The sequence below is a fragment of the Bufo bufo genome, chromosome 2, assembly GCF_905171765.1.
Source record: "Bufo bufo chromosome 2, aBufBuf1.1, whole genome shotgun sequence".
Lineage (NCBI taxonomy): Eukaryota > Metazoa > Chordata > Amphibia > Anura > Bufonidae > Bufo > Bufo bufo.
Genome location: NC_053390.1, coordinates 321,027,071 through 321,050,521, shown reverse-complemented (window position 1 = coordinate 321,050,521; position 23,451 = coordinate 321,027,071). Strand labels below are relative to the sequence as shown.

At 43.3% G+C, this 23,451-nt stretch overlaps 1 protein-coding gene across 1 annotated transcript in view; it reads left to right on the top strand.

Annotated features, from left to right (window-relative positions):
• Positions 1-23,451, top strand: part of LRRC2 (leucine rich repeat containing 2) — a 531,872-nt gene that overhangs the window by 109,662 nt on the left and 398,759 nt on the right. Inside the window, exon 3 of the mRNA XM_040416971.1 lies at positions 1,288-1,495. Within this exon, the coding sequence (XP_040272905.1) occupies positions 1,288-1,495 (208 nt within the window). The remainder of the gene's footprint in view (positions 1-1,287; positions 1,496-23,451) is intronic.

Below are 23,451 nucleotides of genomic sequence, written 5' to 3'. Positions count from 1 at the left end.
TATGGTCCCATAAGAATTGGCTTATGATTTGGTAGCCAAAAGTAGGAGTGGGTACAATACACAGAAGACATGCAAATTTTCCATTCATGTGTCATCTCTGTTTTACATCCACTCCTGTTTGCTTTTGGCATTAGCAATACTGATTGATTATTGAGCAAATGCCGACTGAGTGAAGGCGTATGCCCCACAGACAGGATCCGTTTTTGGCAGTTATTGTTCTGAGGGATCAGAGGAAGGGCAAATTAATCAGTGACGTCAACACAAACTTACTGCTGACACCCTATGCACTCTGTCCGGGGGGGGCTCTACTTGTATAAGCATTTAATAGAACAGGTTTTGTAGACATCTATGTGGAATCAGCTGGCGACGGTGTAAAAGGAGTGCGCTCCTTCTTGATGCTAACATCGACCTGTAAGGCTGAGTTTCTATTTGAGTTATTTGGACAGTGTTGGCCCTTTGACGGCCCAGATAAGTGAAGTGTGCAGTGATTCTAAGAGCGACGCCTATCATCTGTTTGTCATACGGATGCACAGTATTATTTTACTACTAAAGCAGACTCCCTATGCGTGTTACTAAAAGGCACAGTGTTCTACACCCCTATAAAGGGTCTCTGCAGCCCAGAAATAGCATTTTTTTAACGCGATTCACCGCAAATAAATTTGGATCAAAGCAAATTTTTCCGTAAAATTCAGCGAACTGGCCGAATCAAATTTAAAAAACATTCTAGCTACTAGCATCAGGTACTTATGAACCTGGCCGGCGCATAACTTTCCTCCTTTATTCAACTATGTCACCAGCCTCAGTATGATGATACAGTTGAACAATGTGGCAGGGTGGCAGTATATTGTGCTGCACTGTGGTATTTGGAGCTGCTGGGGCTATATTTTGTGCTGCACTATGGTATTGCTGGCTCTGATTACTTCTGTTGGCCCCTGCCTGCTGTCAATTCAGACCCACCGACAACATGGTGCCCCTATTGACGCATGAGCCGCAGACATAGGGGAACATAACCACTGGGGCCTCTGCATTCTCTACAGGCAGCTAATCTTCTTGCGGCTGCAAGGACATTCAGAAATGCATGTGTGGACTGCCTGAGGGGTCTGGAGGTGGGTAAGATAACATCATTTCATGCAGTCATTTAAAAAAAATATAATAACATACTGTAAAAACTCGCCACTCTTTTGTACCTTACTGTAATCTGTTAAACCACTCATAGGTATCAAGATTCCACCAAGACAATGAAATGCATTAAGGTAACATGCAATGGATTTTTTCATGTCTCTGCAGAATTAAACAAGAATGGAACTTTATTTTGGAATGCAGAAATAAAGGAATACCCCAGTCTGAATACATAAAAGATGGGTTTGTAGACACCAGGCTTGAGCTATTGGATGCCTATCAGAAGAGTTCTTCCATTTTAAAACAGAGTCCTTACAAAGAAAAAGAACCTGAAACAAACAAATATGTTTTTAGCCTTTATGGAGCAGAGTGGCTGGTAGGTCCTTTGATTTTCATTTCATTGCCATGTGGTTATATTGTATGCTTTCAAATGAGATTGCTACTATTGAATGATATATTTCTTGCCCCATTCACACGACCTTATTTTTGGTCTGCGGACACCACACCTTGTGCTGTTTGCATCCGTATGTCCGTTCCGCAGTCCAACAAAAAGGATAGAATGTGTCCTATAGACATTGTTACAATGGGTCCACATTTTTTGCAGCCCCGTTAAAATGAATGGGTCCGCATCCAATCCTCAATAAATGCAGATCGGAATGCGGACTGAAAATAAGCTTGTGTGAATAGAGCCTTATTCAGAGGCTTTACAACCCATTCTGACATCCTACTCCTGAAATCTGCACCTCTTTATTTATTTGCTGCTCTGGACTGCAGGCTGAAAATACCAACCTACACCATAAAGGTATATGTGTTGCAGAAACATCTGCAACTGTCTCATTCATTAGAATGGAAGCTTGCAGAAATCCATGTGATTCCCTATAAAACAAATCCATTCAGATAACATGGACTAATTTATAGTAGCACAAATTGTATACTTAGGGTACTTTCACACTCCGGCAGGCTTTTCCAGCGTGTGAACAGCCTGTCGGATCCGTCCTGCCGCTAGTTCACGTGTGCCCCCGGACTGCCGCTCCGTCCATATTGACTATAATGGGGCGGGGGCGGAGTTCCGACAGCAGCACGTCAGCGCACGCCGAGAGGCAGCCAGTCTAAAAGTACTGCATGCATTATAGTCAATTGGGATGAAGCCGCTTTCCGGAGGCACAGGTGAACTAGCGGCAGGACGGATTCAACAGGCTGTTCACCCGCCGGAGCAGCCTGCCGGAGTCCCCTGCCGCTAGTGTGAAACTAGCCTAACAATCCTATCTGCAGAACTCGTTCGGAGCAGGTTTTCTTTTAACTGACAACAAGAAGAGATCTTGAAAATGACTAAAAAATGATATACACTGTCAGAAAGTAAAAAAAAAAAAAAAGAAGAATATGTGAAAAACATAATACAATTGAACTGCTAGTGGTGTTTGGTCAATCATCAAACATTCAAGTTGGTGCACCCTTTACTTTGGGTGCTGCAAGAGGGCATATGTTGAGGCAGGGTCACATTAATACTTGGTGGCATTTCCCATTGCTTTGATACAGGATGCCACTCTGGCATGGTAATGGTCATACAGATGATAGATAATCTCCTGTGGTATGTCTCTCCAAGCTCTGTAAACTTGAACCCGTAGTTCAGCCAATGTGGTTGTTGGCTGCTATGCATCGGATATATGTCTCCCAATCCAGTCCCACACATTGTAAATGGCGAACACATCTGGTGATTGGATTGGGCTGGCAAGGGTATCTGCTGGCTGGCCATAATCTTGTTGGAACACCATGTCTGGTAGGACTGGTTCCACAAGGTCCTGGACACACCTAAGGCTGGTCAATTCAATGTTCCATCAGAATCAGATGGAAACAGCCATAATAGCCATCAGTGTCTCAAATCATGATACCTGGTGTTGGTCTTGTGTCTCCACATTATGGCAGAAGGCACTCTCCAGCCCTCCTGCGACCTTTGATGTTGCCATCAATGGCAAACAATAATGTTCAGTGATAAAAGTAGGTTCTGCCTTAAGGCAGTAGATTGTTGGGAAGGAACCGCTCCATCCAGAAAATCGCATGCTCGTCAGTGGACGAAAGTGTTTCACTTACATGCAGCAATCTCCTCCACAGTATGGAGAGGAACGATCACTAATGCCATCGCTCATCCCCATACAGAGCTGGTTATTTGCTGGCAGCAGATGCGTTTTACACAGCACGATCTGCTGCAGGCAAACAATAAGTTTTGTGACCACATAAATGATCTATTACCCGATGAATGAGCGTTTCGCTTGTTCACCTGGTAATTCACCGTAACTTTACACCGCCAGATAATCACTATGAACGCTTGTTAAAGATTATATGTGGAATTCTCAGCCCATGTAAGGGGCCTTTTAGTACTATTGATGGCTGCATCGGAGTACATTAATCAGAGTACATTCTACATTACTCAATGGAAAACTCTTTTAACAAAGCATGGACATTAATACATACATGTACTCAGAAGAATACATCTGTCTTTGCTCACACAAATAATGGGCTTGATACTCTGAAGCCTGAGTTTACAGAAGTTCTAAGAGAGGCTTTAATTAAGAAGGCAGTGAAACATTCTGTTCGGGATTGTTTCCGTACCTTTGTGACACTGGAAGTGCATATCATTTCAAAGTCTGCAAGGAGGGCTCTGAAGGAGCAGTTTGGCGGCACTGGGATTTAGTTTAAACAGTACATTTTCAGACACATGGCTCAAAGGCTCTGGAAATCTGAAAGTACAAAAGCCATATCACCAGCTAACTCCAGGTCAATAGTGTCATAGTGATCAAGGCGAGTTTCCTTTAGATCTGACTTCATTATATACAAACAGAACAGCAGTAAAGAATGAAGACTAGACCACATCATTATTTCTTTATTGAGCTTGCTAGAATGTATGCAGTGTGGTAAATTTAATGATACAAGGAATTATAAGATATATTCTTCATGAATCTTTGGAATCTAAAACTGAGACTGAAGACTGAGAATCTGAAATAGAGGAACTATAGCATATGATAAATGACTGTGAAGACTTTATTGTGCGTCCTTAAAGCCAAAAAGGGAATATCATGGACACTAGAACACCTATGCGTTTTGTTTCTGACAATAGTGAATTACTCATGGCATAAAATCATACAAAACAGAGAACCAATTTCAAATTCCAAATAACCTATGGTTATTTACTACCAAATCACATGACACAGTAATTGGATACTTGACAGTTACACTTGTTACTCAGTCATAGAACCAACTATGCCACTGTTCACATAGCATAGTAATTGGATGCTAAATAGTTGTACTTCTTACTCTACTATTGAACCAACTATGTCACTGTTCACATGACACAGCAATTAGTTACTAAGCAATAACACTTATTACTCTATCACTGAACCAACTATGTGACTATAGCAACCAATTACTGGCATAGTTGGTTCACTAACAGAATAACAAGTGCAATGGTGAACAGTGCGATAGTTGGTTCTATGACCGAGCAATAAGTGTAACTGTTCAGTAACCAATTACTGCGTTAAACCTATAACTGGCAAAGGTGTATTGCCAGCAGGGATTTAAATAGAGCGCAGAGTCCCTGGATCAGAACCTGACAGGTCCCATTGGGCCAGAACACAGTAGCTCAGACATAGGCAGGCTGAGCAGTCACTCAGCCTGCATCATAGCCCAGATACCTAAGCCACATAAAGCACTAAATCTCCCCCAGTGTGCATAATCTGTGAGGAGAAACAGAGCTAGCGCTCCATTGCTATGGATGCGATGGAGTTACCCGGGTGCGTGGCTGGGCAGCGCATCATGGGGGCACGGCCCGGCATTGGGTCTGACACAGTGCAGCCACGGTGCAAACCTCAAACCGCAGCGCTGGAGCCTGGACAGATAAGTTGGTGACATTTTATCCATTTTTTTTTTTGTTTGATTTTATGCCATGAATAAGAGTCACTATTGGTGGACTCAAAACGCGTAGGTTTCAAGCGTCCGTGATGTTCCCTGTTTGATTTTAAAGATGGACAATAAAATATTCACAGTCTTTTATCAGATGCTGGAGTTCCTCCATTGATTTTCCACACATCCTCTGTGCATTCAGGACAATAAAGCAGGTGAGCTGTATAGTGTCTCTTCTTGTCCTGGAATCTGAAATGTATCAAAATGATAAAAAAGAACACTTCTCAGTGTGCTCTCCTCTAATTAAGCCTCAAATTGTGCGGTGAAATTTCAGAATAGGCCCAGGATTTACCATGTTCATAGTTTAAAGGGAGTTGGTCAGCAGGAAAATCACCTTAATGTCCTTATTGTATGTCAAGAAACTAGTATTATGCTGCACTGTTCAAGACAAATGCAATAGCAAATCAGTGGTTTATGATTTATATTAGGCTATGTCGGTTAGGGTATTGACCTGGAACGTACGTGGACTAGGAGATGAATTTAAAAAAACAAGCTGTATTTGATTTAATTCAGAGACATTTACCAGCAGTGGTTTGTTTGATGGAGACCCATTTTACTGACGAGGCGACACAACGTATCAGTAGGAGATGGGTCTCGCAGGCATTCCATTCTACATTTACTAGCTATTCTAGAGGAGTATCAGTTTTTTTTCACAGAGGGGTGGATTTTGCCTGTGAGGCTTCTTCTATTGATGATCAGGGGAGATATGTTTTTCTGTATGGGAAACTATATGGTAGACTATGTATTTTGGCCTTTATTTACATTCCTCCTCCCTTCTCTTTTCATGTGTTGAATATCCTGCTGACTTTTATGGAGAAATGGCCAGAGTGCCCCACTTTGGTAAGTGGGGACTTTAACTGCGTCATGAACCCTAAAGTTGACAGGATTAATACTGAAATTGATCTCCAGGCTACTGATTCTCTTCAAGGATGTCCTTTTGCACGATTCTGTGATGAGTCGGGTTTTGTAGATCTTTGGGAACTATTGAGTCCTGTATAAGTAATTCGGGGAGATGTATGTCTAGGATTGATTTAGCTTTAATTAATAGAAAATATAGGGGACTTCCGAAAAAAAATTGATATGAATCCAGGGCCCTGTCGGATCATGCACCCCTATTAGTAGAGATATGTATTAACCCCCGAGAAAGACAGTACAAGACCGGCCTTTAGACTGAACCCATACTGGTTGACAATTTTAGAAAACCATGAGTTGGTTAAAAAAGAGATTGTCTATTTTTGGGATGTTAATAACAACTGAGCTAAAATCCAGGTAATATGGGATGCCTTTAAGGCCTTTATGAGGGGGCTATTTTTCAGTAACATCTATAATATAAGTAGGGGATATGGTATGAAAGAAAGAACTTTGAAAGAGGCCAGTATATATTTTACCAATAAGTTTGTAAAAAATAACACTAAGGAAAATAGATTAGCTATGCAAAAAGCAACTCAGACCTATACAGATTTTTTACTGAATAAGGCCCAGCAGATTTTTTTTTTCAGGGGACAAAAATATTTCTCCGAAGCAGGGAGGCCAGGTAAATTGCTAGCAACTATAATATCGAACCAGGCTCCAAAAAAAGAAATATTGAAGATCCGGACATCACAGGGATTAATTATTGAAAATCCAGACCAAATTAAGCTATGTTTTCTGAAATATTTTTTGGAAACCTATCAATCCGATAATAATATAGCTGAAGAGAAAATGGACTCTTATTTAGATTCTTTTTTTCTCTTGAAGATTACAGAGGAACAGAAGTTGGCCCCTGATAGTGATATATCCATTCGGGAGTTAGAGGACGCCCTTAAGGCGTGTTCAGGGAACTCATCTCCTGGTTCAGATGGTTTCCCATATGAGATTTATAGGAAATACAGGGAAGTTATTTTGCCACGCCAACTGGAGGTTTTTATGAAATCTCTTGTGGTTGGTAAGCTCCCGGAATCCATGACAGAAGCAGTAATTACATTAATCTAAAAAAAAGATGCCCTGGACATGGGATCCTATAGACCAATATCATTATTGAACACTGACGTGAACCTATTGTCAAAAGTCCTCGCTACAATGCTCTCCAGAGTCATTACAACGATTATTCACCCCGATCAGAATGGGTTTATCCCAAATAAGGGTACTCCTTATAATCTCCACAGATTGTACTCCTTATAATCTCCACAGATTGTTTGCCAATATGCAAGCGGTGGGTGAGGGTTCCTGCTTCTAAGGCCTTTGACAGGGTGGAGTTGGAATTCCTATAGAAAACTATGGGTAAGATGGGTTTTGGAGACCGATTCATAGATATGATTCGGCTTTTGTATAGGTCACCAATGGCGAGATTAAATATTAATGGAAATTTGACCCCCACTTTCGTACCATCTAGGGGTACTAGACAGGGATGTCCACTTTCCCCATTAATATTTGAAATATATATTGAACCTCTACAGTCGTGGCCAAAAGTTTTGAGAATGACAAAAATATTAGTTTTCACAAAGTTTGCTGCTAAACTGCTTTTAGATCTTTGTTTCAGTTGTTTCTGTGATGTAGTGAAATATAATTATACGCACTTCATACGTTTCAAAGGCTTTTATCGAAAATTACATGACATTTATGCAAAGAGTCAGTATTTGCAGTGTTGGCCCTTCTTTTTCAGGATCTCTGCAATTCGACTGGGCATGCTCTCAATCAACTTCTAGGCCAATTCCTGACTGATAGCAACCCATTCTTTCATAATCACTTCTTGTAGTTTGTCAGAATTAGTGGGTTTTTGTTTGTCCACCCGCCTCTTGAGGATTGACCACAAGTTCTCAATGGGATTAATATCTGGAGAGTTTCCAGGCCATGGACCAAAAATGTCAACGTTTTGGTCCCCGAGCCACTTAGTTATCACTTTTGCCTTATGGCACTGTGCTCCATCGTGCTGGAAAATGCATTGTTCTTCACCAAACTGTTGTTGATTGTTGGAAGAAGTTGCTGTTGGAGGGTGTTTTGGTACCATTCTTTATTCATGGCTGTGTTTTTGGGCAAAATTGTGAGCGAGCCCACTCCCTTGGATGAGAAGCAACCCCACACATGAATGGTCTCAGGATGCTTTACTGTTGGCATGACACAGGACTGATGGTAGCGCTCACCTTTTCTTCTCCGGACAAGCCTTTTTCCAGATGCTCCAAACAATCGGAAAGAGGCTTCATCTGAGAATATGACTTTGCCCAAGTCCTCACCAGTCCATTCACCATACTTTCTGCAGAAAATCAATCTGTCCCTGATGTTTTTTTTGGAGAGATGTGGCTTCTTTGCTGCCCTTCTTGACACCAGGCCATCTTCCAAAAGTCTTCGCCTCAATGTGCGTGCAGATGCGCTCACACCTGCCTGCTGCCATTCCTGAGCATGCTCTGCACTGGTGGCATTCCGATCCCGCAGCTGAATCCTCTTTAGGAGACGATCCTGGCGCTTGCTGGACTTTCTTGGACGCCCTCAAGCCTTCTTAACAAGAATTGAACCTCTTTCCTTGAAGTTCTTAATGATCCTATAAATTGTTGATTGAGGTGCTGTCATGGTCTTACCTTCTTGCTGTTCTCCTTCGTTTGACATGTGCTGGCGGCCATCTTGGTTTCTGGGTTTCTTGTAGCCTTCCACCCTGCGGCTCCTCCTTCCCACTGGGAGGAGCTGGATGCCTAGCTCATATATATAGGAGGTCTGTGGCTTCAGTTCCTTGCTTGGTCCTCCTGTGTTCACATGCTTCTAAGACTGCTGCTGCTTCTGGTTCCTGATCCTGGCTTCGTCTGACTACCCTGCTGGTTCCTGATCCTGGCTTCGTCTGACTACCCTGCTGGTTCCTGATCCTGGCTTCGTCTGACTACCCTTCTGGTTCCTGATCTCTGGCCTCTCAAAGACTCTGCTTCGGTTTCACCATTCGTTTGGACTTTTGCTTTACAGCTTTATTTTCAATAAAGCCTTCTTATTTTCACTTATCTCTTGTTGTACGTCTGGTTCATGGTTCCGTGACATTAGGACCAAGCCATGAGTTCTGACGGTACAGGGCCATCCTCGCTACCCATGCTGGTTGCCAGACTTGATCAGCAGGATCACCTGTTGGGTCGGTTCGCTGTGGCGTTGCAAACCCTGCTTGAACGCACGGCTCATTTCGCTCCCGTTGCCGATGGGTCGGTTGTCGCTCCTACTGCCGCTCCGGTTGTTGCGCCAGAGTCTATCCCGACACCTGTTGTTGCGCCTGCGGTGTTTCGGGGTATGATCGGTTCTGCCCCTCTTCCACAGCGCTTTGGGGGAGAGCCAACTCAGTGCCGAGGTTTCCTTAACCAGGTGGGCATTTATTTCGAGTTGCTGCCACATGCCTTTCCTACTGAGAGATCAAAGGTGGGCTTCTTGATCTCGCTGCTCTCGGATAAGGCCTTGGCCTGGGCCAGCCCTTTATGGGAGAACAACAATCCGGTGGTTGCCGAGTTTTCCGGTTTTGTTGCTTCTCTTCGGAAGGTATTCGATGTGCCGGCTCGTGCTGCCTCTGCTGCGAAGCTCCTTATGTCCATCAGACAGGGTTCACGATCCGTAGCTGAATACGCCATTGAGTTTCGTACCCTGGCAGCAGAGGTGGGCTGGAATAATGAGGCTCTGGTCGCTGCTTTCTCTCATGGTCTCTCGGATGCCTTGAAGGATGAGGTTGCAGCTAAGGACCTACCAGTGGAGCTCGAGTCTCTTATTTCTTTCCTGATTTTGATTGACACCAGACTCAGGGAGAGACCTTCCTTTAAGGAGAGCCTGCGGAGGTCTTCTAACAGATTGGCGCCTACGTTTGCTGTCCCACCCGTGCCTCCCTCTCCTCCCACACCTCCTGGGGATGACTTGTCTGGGGGTGAACCCATGCAGCTGGGGTTTGCTCGCCTGTCCGAGGGAGAGAGGGTACTCCGGAGACGCGAGGGTCGATGCATGTACTGTGGTCTCGGTGGGCATTTTCGGTTGGCATGTCCGAACCGTCCGGGAAACGCTCGTACCTGAGATCCTGTCGGGGGCAGATCTTGGGTGGAGTCTCCTCGTCCCCGGTTTCCCGTGTTGACAAACCACTGATCACTGTTGTCCTCTCCTGGGTCGGGGGCTCGGTGACGACCCAGGCGTTGGTGGACTCTGGTGCTGGTGGTTTGTTCATTGATAGTGTGTTCGCTGCCGCCAATTCCATTCCTCTGCAGGCTCGAGGTTCCCCACTGGCTCTTGAGGCGATAGACGGCAGACCCCTTCTGTCGTCACACGTGACTCATGAGACCCTTCCAGTGGGGATAGCCATTGGTGCCGTTCACAGAGAGTCGGTCTGCCTCCAGGTTATTTCGTCTCCACACTACTCGGTGGTCTTGGGGTACCCCTGGCTCCAGAAGGATAACCCGACTTTCGATTGGAGATCGGCCGAGATCCTCTTGTGGTCACCGCAGTGTGGGGCTAGTTGCATCCATGGGTCTGTCAAGTTGCTGTGTACTTCCTTGGACTCTCTGTTGCCTCCTGAATACGAGGAGTACCGGGATGTATTCGATAAGGTGCGCGCGGTTGCCCTACCTCCGCACCGCCCATACGATTGTGCCATAGAGTTACAACCTGGTGCCGTTCCTCCTCGTGGCACTGTCGGTAGCGGAGAATGAGGCCATGGAGGAGTACGTGAGGGAGGCGCTTTCACGCGGACACATTCGCAAATCCTCGTCCCCGGCAGGGGCTGGATTTTTCTTTGTGAAAAAGAAGGGCGGTGAGTTGAGGCCTTGCATCGATTACAGGGGTCTCAATCGCATCACGATCAAGAACGCTTACCCGATACCCTTGATTTCCGAGCTGTTCGATCGCCTTAAAGGGGCCACGGTCTTTACCAAACTCGACCTGAGGGCGGCATATAACCTGGTAAGGATCAAGGCGGGCGATGAGTGGAAGACCGCGTTTAACACCAGGACCGGTCATTATGAATCTTTGGTTATGCCCTTTGGGTTGTGCAATGCGCCCGCAGTCTTTCAGGAATTCATCAACGATGTTTTCCGTGACCTGTTGCAGCAGTGTGTGGTGGTCTATTTGGATGACATCTTGGTATATTCTGAATCCATGGAGGCCCACATTCTGGATGTCAGACGAGTGTTGCAACGGTTACGAGAGAACAAGCTGTTCGGTAAGCTTGAGAAATGCGAATTTCACCGATCCCAGGTAACCTTCTTAGGTTACATCATTTCCGCTGAGGGGTTCTCCATGGATCCTGAGAAGGTTTCGGCTGTCTTACAGTGGCCCCAGCCCAGTGGTCTTCGTTCCCTGCAGCGCTTTTTGGGCTTCGCCAATTATTATCGGAAGTTCATCAGGGACTTTTCCATGCTGGCCAAGCCTCTCACGGATCTGACCAGGAAGGGCAGTAATTCCCAGGTCTGGCCGCTCGAGGCCATCCGAGCTTTTGAGGCCCTAAAGTCCGCTTCTGTGTCGGCTCCGATTCTGTCGCATCCCAACCCTGGGTTGCCCTTTGTCCTCGAGGTGGACGCGTCTGAGACGGGAGTAGGCGCCCTTCTGTCTCAGCGTAGAACACCAGAGGGTCCTCTGCTTCCTTGTGGGTTTTACTCCCGGAAACTGTCTTCCGCGGAGTGCAACTATCAGATTGGTGACAGGGAGTTATTGGCCATCGTGCAGGCCCTTAAAGAATGGAGGCACTTGCTCGAGGGTTCGGTGGTTCCGGTTCTCATCCTGACGGACCATAAGAATCTGACCTACCTTTCTGAGGCCAAGAGATTGACACCACGTCAGGCCAGATGGGCTCTGTTCTTGTCATGTTTTAATTACGTGGTCTCCTACCTACCCGGTTCCAAGAACATCAGGGCGGATGCCCTATCACGGCAGTACTCCGAACTGTCCAGGGAGGAGTCGATTCCGACTTCGGTCATACCTCCGAATCAGATCCTGGCCGCCATTCGCACCAGCCTGACCTCTCCCCTGGGTGAGCAGATTTTGGCGGCTCAATCTGGTGCTCCCTCTGGGAGACCCAACGGCAGATGTTTTGTGCCTGAGGAGTTGCGCACTCGGTTGTTGCGAACCTACCATAACTCCAAGACCGCGGGGCATCCTGGAAAGAATCAGCTGTCCTGGGCTGTTTCACGTCTGTTCTGGTGGCCTTCACTACGTTCCGACATCGCCGCATATGTAGCGGCATGCTCCGTTTGTGCCCAGAGTAAGTCCCCTCGGCACCTTCCATTGGGCCTTCTGCAACCCATAGCCACCGGGGAGCGCCCATGGTCACACCTGGGGATGGATTTCATTGTGGACCTCCCTGCATCCCGAGGCCATACGGTCATTCTCATGATTGTGGATCGGTTTTCCAAAATGTGCCACTGTGTTCCTCTCAAGAAGTTACCCTCTGCACAAGAGTTGGCCACGATTTTTGCCAGGGAGGTCTTCCGGTTGCACGGTTTGCCCAAGGAGATTGTGTCGGATCGGGGGAGTCAGTTTGTGTCCAGGTTCTGGCGCGCCTTTTGCTCCCAGTTGGGGAATCATCTCTCCTTCTCCTCGGCCTACCACCCTCAGTCCAATGGGTCCGCAGAACGATCCAATCAGGCCTTGGAGCAATTCCTTCGTTGCTATGTCTCCGATCACCAAGACAATTGGGTTGACCTTCTGCCTTGGGCTGAGTTTGCCAGGAACACGGCGGTGAACTCTTCCTCTGGGACGTCTCCCTTCATGGCCAATTATGGGTTCCAACCTGCCGTGTTACCGGAGGTATTCTCTCCCCAGGATATTCCGGCTGTGGAGGATCACCTTTCCGTCCTACGTGCTTCTTGGGTACAGATCCAGAAGTCCCTTGAGGCCTCTGCGCAGCGCCAGAGACTCCAGGCTGATCGCAGACGAGCGCCTGCTCCTTCCTACTAGGTCGGAGACCGTGTATGGTTGTCCACCCGCAACCTCAACCTTCGAGTGCCCTCTCCCAAGCTGGCGCCTCGCTTTGTTGGTCCCTTCCGAGTGCTTCGCAGGGTAAACCCGGTAGCCTATGCCCTTGCGCTTCCTCCTGGCATGCGGATCTCTAACGTGTTTCATGTCTCCCTGTTGAAGCCACTGGTGTGTAATCGTTTCACTTCCTCGGTTCCTCGGCCTCGTCCGGACCGAGTGGGCAATCATGAGGAGTATGAGGTGAGCAATATCCTGGACTCACGCCTGGTCCGCGGTCGGGTGCAGTTTTTGGTCCATTGGCGTGGTTATGGTCCAGAGGAGCGTTCCTGGGTTTCCTCCGCAGATGTCCATGCTCCTGCCTTGCTCCAAGCCTTCCACGCACGCTTCCCTCAGAAACCGTTTTTTGCTCCGCGGAGGAGGGGCCCTTGAGGGGGAGGTACTGTCATGGTCTTACCTTCTTGCTGTTCTCCTTCGTTTGACATGTGCTGGCGGCCATCTTGGTTTCTGGGTTTCTTGTAGCCTTCCACCCTGCTGCTCCTCCTTCCCACTGGGAGGAGCTGGATGCCTTGCTCATATATATAGGAGGTCTGTTGCTTCAGTTCCTTGCTTGGTCCTCCTGTGTTCACATGCTTCTAAGACTGCTGCTGCTTCTGGTTCCTGATCCTGGCTTCGTCTGACTACCCTGCTGGTTCCTGATCCTGGCTTCGTCTGACTACCCTGCTGGTTCCTGATCCTGGCTTCGTCTGACTACCCTTCTGGTTCCTGATCTCTGGCCTCTCAAAGACTCTGCTTCGGTTTCACCATTCGTTTGGACTTTTGCTTTACAGCTTTATTTTCAATAAAGCCTTCTTATTTTCACTTATCTCTTGTTGTACGTCTGGTTCATGGTTCCGTGACAGGTGCAATCTTAGTAGCCACAATATCCTTGCCTGTGAAACCATTTTTATGCAACGCAATGATGGCTGCACGCGTTTCTTTGCAGGTCACCATGGTTAACAATGGAAGAACAATGATTTCAAGCATCGGCCTCCTTTTAACATGTCAAGTCTGCCATTTTAACCCAATCAGCCTGACATAATGATCTCCAGCCTTGTGCTCGTCAACATTCTCACCTGATTTAACAAGACGATTACTGAAATTATCTCAGCAGGTCCTTTAATGACAGCAATGAAATGCAGTGGAAAGTTTTTTTGGGGATTAAGTTAATTTTCATGGCAAAGAAGGACTATGCAATTCATCTGATCACTCTTCATAACATTCTGGAGTATATGCAAATTGCTATTATAAAAACTTAAGCAGCAACTTTTCCAATTTCCAATATTTATGTAATTCTCAAAACTTTTGGCTACGACTGTAGCTGTTGGTGTGAGACAAGATCCTCTGAATAAAGGGTTTGGAGTTTTGGAGACGGAGGAACGTATCTCCCTATCAGCAGATGATGTGTTATTTTTCATAGACCATATCAACACAACACTGCCAAGAATAATTCAAGCAGTTAGTACATTTGGAGAAGTTTCTGGATTGGACACTAGCTGGTCCAAAACTAACCTGATGTTATTAGACAGATTTGATTTAGTTACTGATGGGTCTTTAAGTAAGATTAATGTTTCAGTGTCATTTGAGTACTTAGGAGTGAATGTCTCCTCCAAAGTTCAGGACTGCATACAGCTTAATATCTCCCCAGTAATTACCAAAGTAAGATCCAAGATTACAATCTGGAATAGGCTTCCTTTATCCAGAGCGGATAAAATCTCTCTGGTTAAAATGATAATCCTACCTCAACTTCTGTATGTTGTAAGAAATTCACCCATATGGATTGGAGATAAGTTTTTACATTGATGGAGAGATTAGTTAACGATTTGATTTGGCGAAGGAAGAAAAGTAAGGCTGAAACTAGAGTACATGTATAAGTCCCTGGAGGGGGAAGGGTTACATCTTCCATATTTTAAGGGGTATTTTGTCGCGGCACAGTTATGGATGTGGAGTGAGTGGGTAAAAAGTTCTCTTTGTAAACTGTTAGTAGATGGCTCTCCATATATTTACTTTGTTAGAATCCGGACAATTAACTAATGGCGAACAGGGGTATAAGATGACTAGATTGCTCCTCTCCAAATCTTGGACCATGATTAGAAAATGGTTGGGGATTAAGGGTTTACTTTTTTGTACTCCCCTTTGGTATAATTTTCACTTTAAGAATCTTTTTGAATTGTCAGGGGACAATTTTTGGAGAAAGAACAATATTACATATCTTGCATCAGTGGTAGAAAAGGTTGAGGTTTTCCCTTTACAGCTAATGTTTCAAAGAGGCAACCTAGGTGATCTAGGTTGGCTTAGATATCATCAGTTGAGATCAGCAATAGCCAACGTTAAGGAGAAATCACGTTTATTAATTGAACCATGTACACTAATTAAAGATTTAGTGAGAAATCCCAGACGAAGATCTCACAATTCTATAAGATATTAGTTAATTCACTATTCAAGGAGATAGTTTCCCCATGTCAAAAAGTGTGGGGGGTGGACTGTCTTAATAATGACACGATAAACTGTTAAAAGTTATGTAGAAGTTTAAGGTTAGTATCGTACAACTTTAATCACGTTGTAGTTAAGTTTAATATTATGCACAGAATGTATATTACCCCAAGATAGCTAAATAAATGTGGAAATAGGGAAACTTCTAATTGTCTAAGATGTGGTGCACTGGATGCAGATTTTTTACACATGTTTTGGTCCTGTTTGGAGATAGGTAATTATTGGAGCTCAGTTTCTGAATTTATAAAGCAGAATCTGAGGGTATCGATGCCGTCGACCTCACAATGTTGGTTATTGAATGATATGTCTGAGGTGAACTGCAACAAAGATATAAAGTCTATCCTCGCCAAAATAATTTTCCTGATGATTACAAGAATGTGGTTCTCTTGTAATTCCCCAAATTTAAAGATGTGGGTAAACTTAGTGAATAAAGTTTAAAGATATGAAAATATCTTATATATGCAAAGAAATAGTGAACAAAAATGGAAGAAGATATGGTTGGTATGGAAAACTTAGGGAATAGTTTTTTTTTATTTTTTATTTAAGATGAGTGTTTGGATGAAAGGTGAAGCCTTCCACTTTTTTTTTTTTTTTTTTATATTGTGTCTTTTTATTTTCAAAAGTATAAAGATATACATTCTTCCATTTCAATATTACAAAACATTTGTGCATCATCCCATCAAATATTGAATTTCCCTCTTATTTTTAACCCCCCTATCCCACCCTCCAACCCCCTTTTTTTTCTTTCCGCGGAGCTGCTGTCGTGCCTTTTCATTACATCTGATGTTATCATTCCCAATTGCCCCAAATCCGCAACCAGGCTACCTTTTTCCCCGCAGTTTGGGCAAGAACATGTTCATATTGCTTAACCCTGTTCATCCGTTCCTTCCACTCCTGAAAACTGGGATATTTCGTGGTGCCCCAATATTTAACTATTATTATTTTGGCCAGGGCGATGCCCCGAAACCAAAGTATCTGATCAATTTTGTTTTTATCTATCTCTGGGAGAGTGCCCAGAATAGCGTATTCAATACATGCTACATACTTCATAGGGGAGCTATCCCGTAGAGTCCAAAATATTTTATTCCAGTAATCTTTTATCCCTGGACATTCCCACAGCAGGTGTTTATAATCTCCTCTGTCTTTACTGCATTTATAACAATTCTGTTCTCTGTCCTTATAAATGGTATGTAATAATGCCGGAGTGTAATAAAGACGGTGTATGATTTTCAAAAGGATCCATGCATGGGCGGGAGAGACTGTCGATCTTTTAATATTCCTGTAAACGATATTCCACGGAATGGGTTTCCCATTTTGCAAATCCTTTTCCCATTTAGCCTCACCTCTAAATGTGTTTTTTTTGGTGTATTCAAGTTTAAACTTTGCATAGATGTGCGATGTGGATGTGTTAAAAGTCATATCCTGACAAAAATCCAAAAAAGTGTTTTGTGCAATATTCAAATATTTCTTGTTCTCCGTGTAGTATATGGCGTGTCGTAGTTGTTCGTATCGGAATTTATCCATAAATCCTAATGTAATGTCTGGTAGGATTTCATTAAGGGGCTTAATCTGTCCTTTATAAAAAACCTGTGAAATTAAATTTATCCCATATTTTTCCCAATATTCCGCATCACCCAATTGCATAACTTGTGGAAGATGTACATTCCCCCATAATGGGGTATACTGGACTGCTTGGGAGACTCCAACCATCAATCTAACTTGTTGCCAGATGTACCCAAGCATTCTACCGAATGGGTTCAGTGTTCTTCTCTTCTCCACAATGCCAGCTTCAAGGATATGAAAAAGATCCTCCCAAGGTCTACAATACTTCCCAAAAATATGCCGAATGCATTTATTCTTTCGATTTCTCACACACCATCTCAGTTGGGCAGCTATATAATATCCTTTAAGAAAGGGAATATAAATTCCACCCTCTTCTTTATATAGATATTGTATCTTGATTCTAACTCGTTTGCGCCCCCATATTAGTTCATTGAATAGAGTCTCTAATTTATTAAAAAACTTATCTTCTATCGTGATTGGACTAGCATTAATTATATATAGTAACATTGGCAATAGCGACATTTTTATAAGTGCTATACGATAAATTTGTGACAGGGGGAGTTTTAGCCATGTTTTAATTTTTTCCTTAACTCTATCTATTATTGGCAGTACATTTAATTCATTATAGTGCTCCAGTTTGGTCCCTATCTGGATACCCAGATATGATAAGGAGTCTACTGGGGTCAATATGTTAACGTGAAATTTATAGTCAGGCGGGACCGGGCGTCTTAATGGGAGAAAATTTGATTTTCCCCAGTTTATCTCATATCCAGATAGGGATCCAAATTCGTCCAGGCTATCCATAACCCTGGGCAGGTTCATATATCCTCTCCCCAGGAACAGTAGCATGTCGTCCGCATAAAGACTTATTTTGTCCACCTCTCCCTCGCACCCAAAGCCTATTATTTCCCTATCTGCTCTAATTTTACATGCCATTGGCTCCAGGAACAGCGAGAAGAGCAGGGGGGAGAGGGGACATCCCTGACGTGTTCCTCGGGTCAAGGGGAAGGGGATGGAATGTTCACCATTGATTCGAACCCTGAATACTGGACTCTGATACAGAATACGAACCCATCTGGAAAAATATTCGCCTATTTTAACCCGGGACATTACTCTCCAAAGGAAGGGCCACTCCACCCTATCGAAGGCCTTAGCTGCGTCCACAGACAGGATGGAGCAGTCCTCCCCCTCCCCCATCTGGACGTTCAAGAAGGCCCTCCTCACGTTGTCCTGTATATTCCTTTTGGGGATAAATCCGGTTTGGTCTGCGTGGACGACTTTGTGGATAACTGTTTTTAATCTATTCGCCAATAACTTGGCGAGGATTTTATAATCTGTATTCAACAGAGAGACGGGTCGGTAAGATGTAACTAACTGCGGGTCTTGCCCTTTTTTAGGGATTAATGTGATGGTGGCTTCCATCCATGAGGGGGGTAGGGAACCAATTATCCACGATTGGTCCAGTACCTCCAGCATTAGGGGGAGCACAGTCCTTTCATGTTTCCGATACAATTCAAATGGGAAACCGTCCACCCCAGGGGATGTATTACCCTTAATAGATTGCAACGTATTTTGTAATTCAGTCAATTGGATAGGTCTATTTAACCAGTCAATATCTTGTTGATCAAATTCAGGGATCTTAATATTCTCTAGATATTGATCTATTTTTCCTGCCTGGTTTTTATACCCAGCTTGATATAGTGACGAGAAATATCGGGTGAATTCCCTTAAAATATCGTCAGGGTCCCGTACAATGTTTCCTGCCTCTGTCCTGATTCCGGCAATGTTATTGCTCCCCCTTTGATTTTTAACTATCATAGAAAGCAGTCTACTTGGTTTGCCGGACTCGCTAAAGGTCCTCAACCCTGAAAAAAACATTTTATTCTGTGCTTTCTTATATAGATATTGCTTATAATCCTCTTGCACTTTTTTAAGTTGAAGTTGTTTTTCTGGGGTATTTACCTGGATAATCTCATTCATTATCTGGCCAAGCAGATCTTCTAATTCCTTTTGAGTTATTATTGGAGCTCAGTTTCTGAATTTATAAAGCAGAATCTGAGGGTATCGATACCGTCGACCTCACAATGTTGGTTATTGAATGATATGTCTGAGGTGAACTGCAACAAAGATATAAAGTCTATCCTCGCCAAAATAATTTTCCTGATGATTACAAGAATGTGGTTCTCTTGTAATTCCCCAAATTTAAAGATGTGGGTAAACTTAGTGAATAAAGTTTAAAGATATGAAAATATCTTATATATGCAAAGAAATAGTGAACAAAAATGGAAGAAGATATGGTTGGTATGGAAAACTTAGGGAATAGTTTGAGGCCTATATTACTCCTCAGTTCTCCTGTTTGAGATACATATGCTGGATTTCTCCCTCCCTCCCACCCCCCCCCCCCCTTCCCGTTCTATGGCCTCTTTTCTAGTTTTCTTGAGAGACATCGCAAAATAATGGGAGGGAAGGTTGGGTTAGGATGGGAGGATCAAGGGATTAAATTGACTAATATGGTTGTACTTTTTATATTGTTACTTTTGTTACAGAAAATAAAAATTTGGATAAAAATAAATAAATAAAAAAAATGTGGTAAAGAACCTCTCCTTCTTGATTGGAACATGCACAGTAAAGATCTTAGCCACGGGGCTGGGATGTACTGTACTGTACATGCACTGATGTTCTAACAGGTAGTGCAAGCATAACAGTTCAGGGTTCTTATAAGAGCACTGATTATAAATAGATATTTGGTAACATTCTATGGATGCCAAGGATTTTATGCAAAACTTCAAGTATATAAGCTAAGAAAAAATTATAATTTCTGACCCATGGGTATCACATGCCTGTTTGGACAATGTATCCAAAATAGATATACAGATAGTCTGGCCAGCTCTAACCACTCAAAGAGATTCTGGGGCATAACTATATCCATAGGGGAGTGTTTCAAAACATGAATTCAAAAGATTTGAGAAGCTTATGCAGGCTAAGTGAATATATATATATATATATATATATATATATATACAGTTGCAGTTGCAAGAAAAAATATGTGAACCCTTTGGAATGATACGGATTTCTGCACAAATTGGTCATAAAATGTGATCTGATCTTCATCTAAGTCACAACAATAGACAATCACAGTCTGCTTAAACTAATAACACACAAAGAATTAAATGTTAACATGTTTTTATTGAACACACCATGTAAACATTTACAGTGCTTGTGGAAAAAGTATGTGAACCCTTGGATTTAATAACTGTATAACCTCTTTTGGCAGCAATAACTTCAACCAAATGTTTCCTGTACTGTAGTTGCAGATCAGACGTGCACAACGGTCAGGAGTAATTCTTGACCATTCCTCTTTACAAAATTGTTTCAGTTCAGCAATATTCTTGGTATGTCTGGTGTGAATCGCTTTCTTGAGGTCATGCCACAGCATTTCAATCGGGTTGAGGTCAGGACTCTGACTGGGCCACTCCAGAAGGTGTATTTTCTTCTGTTTAAGCCATTCTGTTGTAGATTTACTTCTATGCTTTGGGTCGTTGTCCTGTTGCTACACCCATCTTCTGTTGAGCTTCAGCTTGTGGACAGATGGCCTTAAGTCCTCCTGCAAAATGTCTTAATAAACTTGGGAATTAATTTTTCCTTCGATGATAGCAATCCGTTCAGGCCCTGACACAGCAAAGCAGCCCCAAACCATGATGCCCCCACCACCATACTTCACAGTTGGGATGAGGTTTTGATGTTGGTGTGCTGTGTCTCTTTTTCTCCACACATAGTGTTGTGTGTTTCTTCCAAACAACTTAACTTTGGTTTCATCTGTCCACAGAATATTTTGCCAGTGCTGCTGTGGAACATCCAAGTGCTCTTGTGCAAACTGTAAACGTGCAGAAATGTTTTTTTTTGGACAGCAGTGGCTTCCTCTGTGGTATCCTCCCATGAAATCTATTCTTTTTTAGTGTTTTACGTATCGTAGATTCGCTAACAGGGATGTTAGCATATGCCAGAGACTTTTGTAAGTCTTTAGCTGACACTCTAGGATTCTTTTTCACTTCATTGAGCAGTCTGCGCTGTGCTCTTGCAGTCATCTTTACAGGACGGCCACTCCTAGGGAGAGTAGCAGAAGTGCTGAACTTTCTCCATTTATAGACAGTTTGTCTTACCGTGGACTGATGAACAGCAAGGCTTTTGGAGATACTTTTATAACCCTTTCCAGCTTTATTCAAGTCAACAATTCTTAATCGTAGGTCTTCTGAGAGCTCTTTTGTATGAGGCATCATTCACATCAGGCAATGCTTCTTGTGAAAAGCAAACCCAAAACTGGTGTGTGTTTTTTATAGGGCAGCTGTAACCAACACCTCCAATCTCATCTCATTGATTGGACTCCAATTGGCTGATACCTCACTCCAATTAGCTATTGGAGATGTCATTAGTCTAGGGGTTTACATACTTTTTCCACCTGCACTGTGAATGTTTACATGGTGTGTTAAATAAAAACAGGGTAACATTTAATTCTTTGTGTGTTATTAGTTTAAGCAGACTGTGATTGTCTATTGTTATGACTTAGATGAAGATCAAATCACATTTTATGACCAATTTGTGCAGAAATCCATATCATTCCAAAGGGTTCACATACTTTTTCTTGCAACTATATATATATATATATATATATATATATATATATAATACCACAAATATTGCAGCAGCACAGTCAGAAGTTGTGCACTGGGTGCAAAAAAATCCTCACAGAGGCAGGCTTCTCCTCCAAGATATATATTCAACGAATGAAGAGGCAGCACTTCCAGTTTTTGGTGATAGGGTGACGACCCCAAACTTTATTCCCAGCCGTTGCTGGGAATAAAGTTTGGGGTCGTCACCCTATCACCAAAAACTGGAAGTGCTGCCTCTTCATTCATTGAATATATATATATATATATATATATATATAAATATATATGTGTGTGTACTAAGTGTGATTAAATATAAGGTAGCACAGACAAATCACATACAGAATATTAAACAGTAAATACATCACTAGCCTAAATGGGGTAAGTCTCCATCAATTATGCTATAACACAAGGTTGTCTACCATGTTATAACACATGACCGACACCCCAGGGTGTACAAGGAATAGGGCAAATCAATACTTCCATCCTACCTACATCCTGTTGATGCCTTGATTCATTCTTGTCTTGACTACTGCAACACATTACTAATCAGTCTCCCTCTCACTAAACTCTCCCCCTTCAGTCTATACTTAATGCTGCAGCCAAGCTCATCTATCCATCCAACCGCTACACTGATGGTACTAGTCTGTGCCAGTCACTTCACTAGTTGCCCACCCACCACAGAATACAATTCAAACTTCTCACCCTCACCCACAAAGCTCTCCACAGTGCTGCACCTTCATACATCTCCTCCCTCATCTCCATCTACCACCCTAAGATTAATAACCTCCATAATTTGTACCTCTCACTCCCGTTTTCAAGACTTTTCTCGAGCTTCACCTACTCTCTGGAATAATCTGCCCCGGAATACTAGGTCATTTCACAACTTCTCCACCTTCAAACGTGCCTTAAAAACACATCTTTTCAGGCAGGCTTATCAAGCTACCTAAAATGACTTTTCCCAGACTAAACCTTTCCCCCACAAACTCCTCTGGCCTAAACTCGGTCCTCTAGTGGTCCCAAACCCGAAGCAGATCGGCCAGCACCACTCCTGTCAGTTCAATAATGGCTCAAATGCTACTTATCACAATCAACTACCTTATGTGTCACCCCAATTCCTCATAGATTGTAAGCTCTTGCGAGCAGGGCCCTGACTGCTAGTGTTTCAGTTACATATTAGCCAGTTAGTTTTGTTTTGTACATGAACCCTATGAATTTGTAAAGCGCTGCGGAATATTGTGGCGCTATGTAAATAAATTTCATTATTATTATTACTACTTAGGATGAAGTTTCAGACGCAGTCCCCTGAATGCATCTGGATCACAGAGTTTAAACCTTTTAGCACCTCCTCCACTGTGTTACACACATGTCTCGGAGATCATTCAGGTCAGGAATGTGGTCTTAGCAGCACAATGGGGGATGGGCACTACATTAGAAGGTACATCATTACACAGAATGGTAATAATTAGAGATGAGCAAAATGAAGTGTTTTGCAAGGGCTAGAAAAGTTTGATTAGCACATAAAGGTATATTTGTAAAAGACTATAGGAGAGTGTATTGCAAGGGTATTTATGAAGTACTGATTGGTTCTGTCCCTTTAATTCTGTTCCCTTTTATTATTACCATTCTGTTTATATAGGAGAGGTTGAATGTGGAAATAACATTAGAGTATGCACCAAGACTTATGTTAAACTACTGTACATACAGCATCACAGATTTTATTCTCCAGGTCATG